Source organism: Sminthopsis crassicaudata, chromosome X, assembly GCF_048593235.1.
Source record: "Sminthopsis crassicaudata isolate SCR6 chromosome X, ASM4859323v1, whole genome shotgun sequence".
Taxonomy (NCBI): Eukaryota; Metazoa; Chordata; class Mammalia; order Dasyuromorphia; family Dasyuridae; genus Sminthopsis; species Sminthopsis crassicaudata.
Window position 1 is genome coordinate 10,694,277 of NC_133623.1, and position 12,067 is coordinate 10,706,343.

General features: G+C 43.2%; 1 protein-coding gene across 1 annotated transcript; it reads left to right on the forward strand.

Moving 5' to 3' along the window:
* Window positions 1–2,072: 2,072 nt before the first annotated feature.
* On the forward strand, window positions 2,073–9,767 carry GLA (galactosidase alpha). The gene is made up of 7 exons (XM_074277044.1): window positions 2,073–2,388; window positions 4,188–4,362; window positions 5,500–5,677; window positions 7,333–7,424; window positions 8,173–8,334; window positions 8,751–8,948; window positions 9,336–9,767. Exons 1-7 carry the CDS (start codon window positions 2,153–2,155, stop codon window positions 9,627–9,629), a joined length of 1,335 nt encoding a protein of 444 aa, XP_074133145.1. The 5' UTR covers window positions 2,073–2,152; the 3' UTR covers window positions 9,630–9,767.
* The last annotated feature ends 2,300 nt before the right edge of the window (window positions 9,768–12,067 follow it).

The window sequence follows — 12,067 nt, forward strand, 5'->3', positions numbered from 1 at the left end:
TTCACCATGCTTCCTAGGGAGGGGGGGGGAGACAAAGCTGTCCAAGCTGTCCATCTGTTTAATGATCAAGCACTGAAGGACAAAATTAAATTCAAGGCAATCAGAAAAGATGAAATCAATATCTGTAGCTTGGGCAGAACTCAACTTCTTTCCAAAAGGGAAGCAGCAGGAAAGGAGGAAGAGAAAGAGAAGACAAAGAAAATAGAAAATTGAGAGGGAAAAAAAAAAAAAAGATGAAAGAAGGAAATCTAAAACAGGGAACCTTCAGCCCATCCTTTTCCCTCTCCATGTCCAGCATTTGGTGACACCTAGTGGCCATACGGGAGGATGCACAGAAGGCTTTCTTGAAAAATAAAAACTGATTTCTGAATACACAAAGAAACTCTGCAAAACCTAATAATTCAGTGGGTTTTGAGAGATATTCATTGTCGATAAGGATTTTTGTAAATGTTGAACAAAGGAAGTTCATGGTTTTTCCCCAGTCTTCCACAGGTTTCTTATAGAAGCAAGTAGATGGGGAATGTCTCTGTCAGTGAAATGAAAATTATGTTGAGGAAAATTCTTGCCATTAATATTGCTTTAAATCACATTCTGGCTCTCAACATGGACAACCACCACTGAATAAAATTAAAGAAGGAGAATGTTATTGACTTTACTATCTGCCCTTTCTTTACTCCCAATCTCCCAAACCAGCATTTTTATAAAATTTTAGGGGTGTGAGTTCATTCCAGGAAGGGTCTAGGGGATCTAATAAGAATCTATAATGTTCTAGAAGGGTCAAGTCTGAAAAATCCTGGGAGAAAAGGAGCAATTCTGAGGCCATGGCAGGGTTGTCTGGTTCCTCCCTCTAGCACAATCTTTAAGGGTGATATCATAACCAGATTAGAAGAGCCTGACTTGGCAGCTCTGTAGATAAGGACAGAATTTATGACCAGACAGGATCACAGGAAGTAAAATGGTTCATTCTGAGTAAAATGTAAAAGGGGATTTTGTTGTTGTTGTTGTTTTTACAAACAACTCAATGCAGCTAAAATTAGAAGAAAGCAAGAAAAAAAAATGAGAGGGAAACCTTTTCAAGAAGTTTTCTTTGATAAAAGTCTCATTTCTAAAATATGTTTGGAACTGAGTCAAATTTATAAGAATAAGCACCATAATGAACACGCAAGTTTCCAAAGGAAGAAATCAAAGCTATCAGGAGCCACATGCAAAAACGACAAAAAACACAAGTAATTAGAGATTTGCAAATCAAACACGTCAGAGTCAGGGGTTCACACACTGCAGATACGTTCAAATGACCACAAAAGAGGGAGGGGGGAAGGAAGATTATAAATGCTATAAATGACGTGAGGGAAATAGATACCTTAATGCGCTGCTTGTGGAGCTGGGAGCTGGCCGTCCAATCGCTCTGGAAAGCATTTGGAAGGATGCCCCCCAAGTTAGGAAAATGTGCACAACCTTTACAGCAAAAATACTGCTACTAAGGTCTACACTCCAAAATGGTCAAAGAAACGAAAGCCGCCTCCGTGCAAAGGGCCGGGCCAATGGAAGCCCTCCAGGCTGAAGAGGAAAGCTGGCTTGTAGGACTTCACGGAGATACCGTGGATGATATTTCTGGCCTTCTCACTGTATGGGGGAGGGGGAGGGGAGAGAATTTGGAAGCGAAACTAAACATTAAAATTGTTTAAAGTGTCGGGAAAATGTTTAACAAATAGATAAAAATACAGTCCAGAAGGGGAAACTGAGGCCCACCTACGCCAAGTGCCTGGGTTCGGCAATTACCCTCCCCAAACCCACCCTCACAGTTAGGAGGTCCGGCAGCCTCGCGGCCCAGCCCAGCCCCGCCTCACCACACCCGGTTTCCCGCGCTCCCGCGAGCTGGCCAATGATAACATCTCGATAAGAGCCCAGCGCCTCCTTCCCGTCACATGAACCCTGCGTCATGTGAGAGCCTCCTGAGGCCACGTGACCGGTAATAGCCCTGGGTTGTGCCAGCAATCCTTCCCTTAGAGTGTCCCGCCCCTCATTCTAGGAATAGCCGATGATAGGCGGAGGCTCCCCGTGCCTCGAGCGTTGATTGGTCCTTTGTGTATTTTAACTCGGGTGAGCCTGGAGTCTAGGACCGCGGAGTTTGAGTTGTGGCTTTGGGGTCTGGATGATGGGCGGATTGAGGGCTGACGAGCTCCGGCCGGAGCGGAGCCGGACTTTTGCCTTTGGGGGCCTGAGCCCGGGCCTGGCCCTGGTCCTAGCCCTGGTCCTGGTTCAGGCGGGCGTGTCCGGGGTCACTGCCCTGGACAACGGGCTGGCTCTGACACCGACCATGGGCTGGCTGCACTGGGAGCGCTTCACGTGTAATGTGGACTGCATGGAGGACCCGGAGAACTGCATCAGGTAATGGGGGCCGGGGGTCCTCAAGCTCCTGACCTTGAAGGGGAGTCAGGTCATCTGGGCCAACGTGACAAAGGAGGACACTCAGAGGTCTTGGGGTCAGCACTTCATGACAGATAAGGAAAAAGGAAGCTTACAGCGTAGTCTTCTCTTCTAAAATCTTCACACTCTTCCCTCAAAGCCTCTAAACGAAACAGATCAAAAATGTTTTCTTCCCTCTTTCTTTGGGAACCAGACTCAAGCTTGGAGTCATCCTCATTTTCACTTCTTCTTTCCCTCTCTCTTCCAACCCTTCCCTCCACCACCAGTCCTTTGCCACGTCTTGGGGATTCACGTCTAGAGGGACATCTGTCCCTTTCCCTGCTGTCTCACTCCCATCATCCAGATTCAGACCTGTGGCACTCCTTAGCAGAACAGTAGCAATCATCTCCATGGCCCTGGTTTCTCCCCCTTTCAGTCCAGCTTCCATAGCTGCCAAAATGATTTTCCCAGTGACTACCATTTTCTGATAGTCACCATAAAAAGCCCTCTGTTTGAAATTTTAAACCCTTCACTTCGAGGTTTATTGCACAGAACTCTCCAGCCAAATCTGCACTTGCAATGCCCTTCCTCCCCACCTCAGACAGAGTCTCAGAATCCCCAACTTCCTTTTGTGCTCAGTTCTCCTGTCCCCTCTTAAAGAAGAAGCTTCTCCTGCTTTCTTCCTGCAAAAAACACATTGCAAATACTTTATACTTAATTATGTGTGTATAGTGTGGAATGTGAAAAAAAATAGGACCTCAGTTCAAATCCCAGCTCTGCCAGTGTGACTTTATACAAAGCACTTAAGTTTTCTCAGCCTCGGTTTCTTCATCTGTAAAATAAAGACTTTGGGCTCCAGAGTCCCTTCCAGCTCTCAATCATTGATCCAACAATCCCATGTTGCTTCCCTCCTCAGTCAAACGTTAGCTAGCGGTTCCTATTTTGTCTTTATAACCTAGGACTTAGCATAGTGTAGATGTATAAGAAACGAATCAAGGCATTGCACTCTGGCGTCCTCTGACCCAGTCCAACCCTCATTTTAGAGAGGACCAACTTGAGGGCCAGGAAAGGCAAGTAACAAGGATTACACAACTCATAAAGGGCAATGGCACGAATTGGGCCACAGTCTGGCCTAATAAATAATAGGTTGCTTTGAAGTAGAACCCGGAAGACCTGTGTTCAAAATCTCCTTCTGACACTAGCAGTGTTACTGTGGGTAAGTCATTTTACTTTTCTCTGCTTCCGTCTCTCCATCTATAAAGTAGACATACTACTCTGTTATCTATTCAGAATTGTTAGAGTTAAATGAAATGATGCATATAAAGTGCTTTGCAAATTTCAATGAGCTATGTAAATGCAATTTTTCTTTTCTCGTGGGGCCATTTTGCTCACCAAATGAGTTAGAACTATCATTGTTGAATTTGAGAAACATGGCCCAGACAAGGAAGGTTCTGAAGGAATTTTTTTGTGTGTGTGTGTGTAAACATATTCATACAATACAAATCAGATCAAAAAGGACAGAAAATAAGTAAGAAAACAAAATGCAAACGAACAACATCAAAAAGAGTGAGAATGTTATGTTGTGATCCACACTCAGTTCCCACAGTCTTCTCTCTGGATTACCTCCAGATTCTAGTCATTATGGCCAGTGGTGCACATTGAGTTCCTTGTTTGCCATTGGCCTTGCTGTTAGTGGGGGTAGAAGAAAGTCCTGATCCCTTTTTTAGTGGTATTCGTAATTGCCATTGGCTGTCATGGTGACTCTGACCTTTTCCCCTCAGTGAACAGCTCTTTATGCAGATGGCTGAACTCATGGTATCAGAAGGCTGGAAGGATGTGGGTTATGAGTATGTCTGCATCGATGATTGTTGGTTGGCCCCCCAACGAGACAAGGACGGTAGGCTCCAGGCAGATCCCAAGCGCTTCCCAAGAGGAATCCGTCACCTGGCAAACTATGTAAGTTCATAGATAAGCCTGTCTTTCATTCAGAGAGGTTATATTTTCTTGTGTTTGTTTGTTTTATTTTTAAGCACAGCATATTGCAAAATAGCTCTTGTGACACCATGAAGTACCCAGAAAATATTATTGCTGCTCTCATCTGATCATAGAGAAGACTTTATCAGATGGAAAGATGGCAGTTTTGCAATATTCCTCGTGTCTAACCTTGGGAAAGCAAGCCTTTACTGAAACCACCCTATTCACCAAAAAAAGGAAAAGGATCTTGATCCTTGACATAGTTCCTTTAAGTGTTTTGTAACTGTTAATTATGGAATGTTTGAAAAAGATTAATCTTCAAGACACTTTATTCATTTCTCTGTAAAGCTACAACGGCTTGGAACCCCATAAGGCAAAAATATACCTGTTAATGATTTTCTTCTCATTGCTGTTAATCTGGTTCTAAACTAAATAACTTTGGTTTCATCTGAGTGAAATTGTTGTGGGACAAGCTAAGGCACATTAGAGCAGTGCTGTCAAACTCATATCAAAGTGGGGGCTACTAAACTGGACCTCAGTAGCCTTGTAAGCTCATATTGACTTAGAAAACCTCATATTAACATTTTCTATGTTTTATTGTATTTTTATTTATTTTGTTAAAATATTTTCCATACATACAAAAACCTCAAAATCAAATGCAGAAAGGCAGAAATAGTAAATGCATTTTTTTTTCAGATCATGATGCAATAAAAATTACATGCAATAAAAGGCCAAGGAAAGATAGACCAAGAATTAATTAACTGGAAACTAAATAATCTGATCCTAAAGAACGAATGGGTGAAACGTCAAATCATAGTCACAATCAATAATTTAATCCAAGAGAATGACAATAATGAGGCAACATAGCAAAATTTGTGAGATGCAGCCAAAGTGATTAGGGGAAATTTTATAAAATATTTTAGTTACATTCTAATCTGCTTCAGTTGGACTCAGAAATGCTGCAGGCCATGTTTGTCTTAGAGGAGACCTAGAGGAAGGGGAGTGAGGAGAGGAGGTCATGGATGTATTCTATCTGTTCCCACCTAAGGCAAAAGACTGTTCCATTTCATCCCTTCATTGCTTCCTAGGAGATGCCTGTTTTTCTGTCTTCTCTTCTAGGTACATTCCAAAGGACTGAAGCTAGGGATTTATCAAGATGTGGGAACTCTCACCTGTGCTGGATACCCAGGCAGCTTTGGGTACTATGATATCGATGCTGAAACCTTTGCTGACTGGGGGGTGGACTTGCTGAAATTTGACGGCTGTTACGCTAAAGATTTGAAAAGTTTGGTAGAAGGTATGCTCTAAACTGGAGGATGTAGCTCAGTGGTAGAGCGCGTGCTTTGGATCTGAGAGGCCCCAGGTTCAATCCCTGGCATCTCAAAAAACTTTTAAAAAGCTATTTTTTTTTTTTTAAGAAGGTATACTCTGGCTCAGAGATGCCACGAAATCAGATATCTTGTGACCAAGAGAGCGCAGATATATTTAGAGCCACAAGTATTTCCTCCACCCTCACCTCAGCTCTTGTTTTTAATCTTCATATCTAAGGGTCTCTCATCCTTTTCCTTCAACAAATCCTTGTAGAATACCTATTTGCCTCCAGGTACATTGGACCTAGCCAAGCTTTGAGATGCTCTGGGAAACAAAAGTGCTGTTTTGTGAAATATTAGCAGACTGGAAATAGTTCCATTCTCATTGAAAATGAAGTCTGAAAACAATAGGAAGGAGTGGCTAGTGGTCAGACATTTTCATTTGAGGTGGGTGGGCTGGAGCAGGCGGAGCAGGCAGAGAGGAATAGTTCTACATTTGTTTAGATTAGTTTGGGGAAAAGTCCTTTCTTGTGGTACAGTAGATAGAGCACCAATCCTGAAGTCAGCAGGACCTGACTTCAAATCTGGCCTCAGACACTTAAAACTTCCTAGCTGTGTGACCCTGGGCAAATCACTTAACCCCAATTGCCTCAGCATAAAGAAAATGAGTTTAGGTGCAGGAAGTTGTTGGCCCTGTGTCACATTGTGTGTGTCAGAAGCAGGATTTAAATCCCTTTCTTGACTCCCAAGTCCCCCTTTACCCTAGTAGTGTCAAACTCAGATAGAAACCCTAAAGCATATGTGGTGACTTGGAAAACCACATGTGAACATTTACCTGTGTTCTCTTGTATTTTTATTTTGTTAAATCATGCCCAGTTACATTCTACTCTGGGAGGGGTCTCAGAATGTTGTAGGCCACGTATGTGCTTGCCACCTCTGTACCATCTCACCTTGCCTCTTCTTTCTATTCTTCCCGCCAGCTCTGTCTCTAATTTTGAATCCCTGTCCCTCCATAGAAGAAAAGGAAATGGTAGAGGACACCAGATAGTCACAGGAGTTAGAAAGGAAGTGACCTGGGTGACTCTAAAGCCACTTAATTTCTGTGGGCCTTAGTTCTGTCCATTAGGAAATGAACGGATTGAATTTGATCTCTAATGGACCTTCCTAATTCTTAGCCCTGTGGTGTCCCAGTGGGTAGAACACTGGGCCTGAAGGTCAGAAGACCTGATTTTTCAATCCAGCTTCAGACTATCTATGTGACCTGAACAAGCTGTTTCATCTCGGTCTGTCCCAGTTAACTGAAATAGAGATACTAATGGGAGATACTTCCATTAAATGAGATCATTTTTCTAAAGCACTTTTCAACCTCAAAGCACTACTTAAATGCTAGTTACTATAAATATTTTCCATTACTTTTTCTCATCTAATTTATGCTGCCACTCAGTCCAGGAGAAGCTATTTAGAAGTATGTCAAGTCCCAGGCATTATTCTGCTACTGCCTGTTGATGCTCCCAAAGCTAACCTCGGAGCCTTTAGAGAGCCGCTTTTGTCTGAGAACAAAGAGAACCATTCCCACTTAATGGGATCCATCCAAGTTGAAAAGTGGCAATTTCTGGCTCTTTCCCATTCTTTTCTTTTACAGGCTATAAGTACATGTCCTATGCCCTCAACAAAACTGGCAGAAGCATTCTCTATTCCTGTGAGTGGCCTCTGTACATGAGGCCCTACCAGCAGGTAAGCCAGCCACCGGGGAAGCCTTGCTATAGATTTTCCGAGCCTGAGGCCTCGTCTTGGAGTTCTCCTCCCTCCAAATTCTGCAGGGCGAGCTTCACTAATACTATCTCTGATTCTTCCCAATTTCTGCTCCATGTATCGCCCCAGCTGCTCGTTTCTGATGCTCTTGGGCTGTGTCCCGGTGGAAAGCTTGGCTCTTTTGCTAGGCCGGCTGCTAGACCCTATGCTTCCCCACTGCCATATTTAGCCTGGGTGGGTGCTGTTCACAGCACAAGCAGAAACTCTCCAGTTCTCCATTTTAAGTTCCTAGGTAGTCATCTGCATCTTATTTAAATGTATTAGAATGAGGTAAGAGCCCTGACTGCCCAGAAAAAGGCTTGTGTTTAATCACAGTCCTAATTTCACCCCGGTCATCAATCAGGCCAAAAGCATGAGCTAGCTCAAAGTAATAAAGGGAACTCTACCACAGTGGGCAGTCTTGCCCAGAACCAAGTGGGATCCTAGTGTAGACCGGATCCCAGCTTGGCCATCATGATAGCAATTATTGAAAGCAAAATGATGAATGTTCCCAATACACAGTGGTCTCATGACATCCTTGCTATTGCTGTTACTCTCAAATGGAGAGGGCTCAAAGCAGTGTGGATTCCACGTTATTGTCTTTTTTCCTCTCCTGCTTGCCTCCCCTTCTTCCCCCCAATCATACTGTGTTCAAGAATCATTAATTAATTAAATCGGATTGCCCTCACAGCCCAATTACACAGAAATTCGACAGTACTGTAACCACTGGAGGAACTATGGTGACATCTTTGATTCTTGGAGTAGTGTGAAGAATATTCTGGCCTGGACTGCGTTTCATCAGAAGAGCCTCGTGCCTGCCGCCGGGCCAGGGGGCTGGAACGATCCTGACATGGTAAGCTCCCGAGTCTTCCTTATATGAGACCATTGGGAGAAGCTGGCCAACCAGCCAAGATTGGGGGAGCCTTCTGCGGGGTCTTCCTAAGACCTGAGGAGTGGAAGTCACTCCGTGGAGTACTTTGAGTAGACCTGAATGACGGCCTCCCCCCAGGGCTTACAAAATGCTTTCATCTTAGCTGGGGGGGAATGGGGGGGTGGTAGCTTCCCATAGGGCTAGAGTCATGAAATCTCAGAGTTGGAAGGATCTGTAGGTGATCCAGCTAGGCTAACCCCTACTGAAAACTTGTCCTAAGCAGAAGCTTGAAGTGATTCTTATCTAAGTGTCATGTCTCAGCTGAACACTGCTTTTCCACCCCATCAGTCTCACCAAGAATCAGAGATGACTTTTCTTTTATAACATTTTTGTCTCAGTTAGTGATCGGCAACTTTGGACTCAGCTGGGATCAACAAATAACTCAGATGGCACTCTGGGCTATCATGGCAGCCCCACTTTTCATGTCTAATGACCTCCGAAACATCAGCCCCCAATCCAAGGCGCTGCTGCAGAATAAAGATGTGATTGCAATCAACCAGGATCCTTTGGGCAAACAGGGCTACCGGCTCAGGAAGGTATATAGTGGATGGTGTCGCATGGGAGAAAATGGGAGCCAAGCAATTTCAGAAAGGGTACTTCCAAGGACACCCCTTTTCAGGGTTGTCACTGAGAACTCCATTCATTTTACAGTTATTAGAAGTATGCATCTGATAAAATGGCACTATACTCATGTTCTCCCTGGAGAAGTTGGTTCTCTTTGGACCCTGTCTGCACATATTTAATTAGCAGAAACTAGTCCCAATTAATGACCTGTCAGATTTGTTGACAGCCTCAGAGGGAGATAGGGTAGCTATTGATCTGGTTTAATTTTGAAGCTGGCACCTCTATTCCTAACACCCCAGGACTATGTTTATGGCTACAAGGAACTGCCTACTAATTCTGGAATTTTCTTGGTTTTCTAGGATGAGGTCTTTGAAGTGTGGCAGCGGCCCCTGTCCAATTTAGCTTGGGCAGTGGCTGTGCTGAACCAGAGAGAGATCGGGGGACCTGGGACTTACACCATTTCCACCACAGACCTGGGTGAAGGACTAGGGTGTGCCCCAGCCTGCCTTATCACACAAATCCTCCCAGTTAAAAAAGAGCTGGGTCTTTATGAATGGACATCTCAGTTGAAGGTTCGAGTAAACCCCACAGGCACTGTCCTCTTGAAGCTACAGACTTTCCAGCAAGACAAGTTTCCAGTGATCTCGCCCTAGATGACTGTTTCCAATGACACTTCGGGAATGTTTCCGTCTTAGACAACTTCTAATTTATAACATGATTTTTAAATGTTTTAAGATTATATGTTATGGAATGATTATGCTGCTGGGCAGTAAATCTTTTCTTTAATGTTTGCTTTAATGTCTCTTCCTTCAAGTTCCCTCTAGGCCACTTAAAGGATTTCAAACTAGAGCCAAGATCCAGTTCTGAATGTGATTTCCAGTCCAACTACCCCTAGGGCAGGTGCAGGGGGATTGTTCAAAGTGCCACACCTCCCCACCATTATGACAAATCTAAGGGAAAGCCCAGAGTATAAATCATAAACTCGCAGGGGACACTCAGTTATGTGACAATCCCCCCACCCCAAATATATTTTCCCCTCAACAAAAGGGTCTGGCATACATCATTAGGAAGACTCAACATTTATTAAGCACCTTTAGTGTGAAAGGCACAGCGCTCAGAGCACTGTACCAAGATACAAAGATTGACACAGACAAACATTCTGCCCTAGAAAGGGCGCAAAGTCTAACGTGGGTTTATGTAGTACAAAAAACAATGTAAAATAAACAAACAATAACCTTCATTCTATACTGCTCCAAGTCTGACCAGCTATCATTCCCATAGCCAGACATAATGGTCAGGTAATTTAAAGTGCTATTAAATAGTTCTCCATAAAGGAGCAACTCAATCCAAACAGAGATGGAAAGTTAATTTCATTAAAACTTTGAAAATTGGGCCATCTTTTTAATGACCAAATAATTCAATTACCCAAATAGAGGTGGGAAAGCATTTCATTAGTTTTTTTGAAAACAGGGCAAGCCCTGAAGGTGATAAATCACTTTTGATTTGCTAAAAGCCTATAAAACAGGGGCTACCTCTCTCTATCTTTTATTACTTTCTTTCCCTAATTTCCCCCCCCCAATTTGCCTAAGAATCCAGGTTGTCATTTTAACCATAGTACTAACAACCAAAGCCCCCAGAAATGTGCAGCTGGGCTTTCTCTCCATACAAACCTCATTAAGTAGATGATTAAAGTTACAACATTCAGCCACATCCTCCAGAACTTTTCCTACAGGGGAAAAGCTTCACAAAATATAAGACTTGTTTTTACCCAAGCCGCTTCTCTTCCAAGACAGAAAACACAAAACCGAGGAATGGGATGGAATGGTTTTTCCTACTGAGACAACAACAATGAAGTCAGAACTTGATCATTTGGCCCTGTAACAGAATAGAAGAAAACAGATAATACACAATTAGAAAGCTGCTGATACCCAAACCCAACATGGGCTCTTAAATCTCCAGTTTTATTAGACTGGCTTGAGAAAAGCCTTTTATAGGAAGAGGCCATCCACCAATGAAAACCTGCTAAGTTCCAGGACCTTTAATTGAGGCAAACTTGAGATTTAAGTGCCTATAGTTAGGGTACCATTTTAAAGAAAAAAAAATTATTTTAAAAGTTTTTATTTACCAAATATATGCATGGGCAATTTTACAACATTGACAATTGCCAAACCTTTTGTTCTAATTTTTCCCCTCCTCTCCCCCCACCCCAGATGGCAGGTTGACCAATACATGTTCAATATGTTAAAGTATATATTAAATACAATATATGTATACATGTCCAAACAGTTGTTTTCCTGTAGGGTACCATTATTAAAACCTGTTACACATCTGAATTTGGGTTTGGGGTGCTATGCCCAGCACTAGCAGAATCCTTCACCTGACAAGAATAAATGATTCCCCAAGGACAAGATTTTGCAAGTTAACATATATGTCTTCTCCCCCAATTAAGGCTGCAGATCAGAGGAAAATATACAGGACAGTTTAAATTCCCAGGCACATACATACCTTTATCTTCTTAACTCCTCCCACTTCAAAGTGCTTACATCTTTTAATGGCAATCATACTCTTGCATTTGCAGTCGGGTACCATGCATTCAAGTCTCAGTACCACCTTTTTTGTGGTCTTTACCTGGAAACAAAAATTATATTTAATCCAAATCAGACCTTTTTTTCCCCCCCCATTAAATAAAACCATGGAACACAAACCGGCTCCCTTCATGGGATAGCTTTACCTATCCTATTTTACTAGAAGCAGAAGCTTTGCCACAAAAGGGGGCTGCCCTGTGAGGATATTTAAAAGGCTCAACAGTCAGGGTGTTGAGAAATAAGAGGAAGAGATGCCCTCTTCCTTGGCTAGTTCTGCCCCACGTCAAGCTCACTTTTTTCCGGAAAACTGGTTTCGTTTGACCACCATAGCCCTTCTGCTTCCGAAGGTATCGCCTGGTCCCTAAGGGAAGAAAAGAAAATTTTCCTAAGTCCACAGTGCAGGTCAGTAGCAAGAGGTGTGAACATCTTGCGGGCCTTTCTTCCCCTGATTAAGCCGCTCTCGGCCAAGAGGACTCGAATCTAAGGCCTCGAGTCTTCTATTAGCC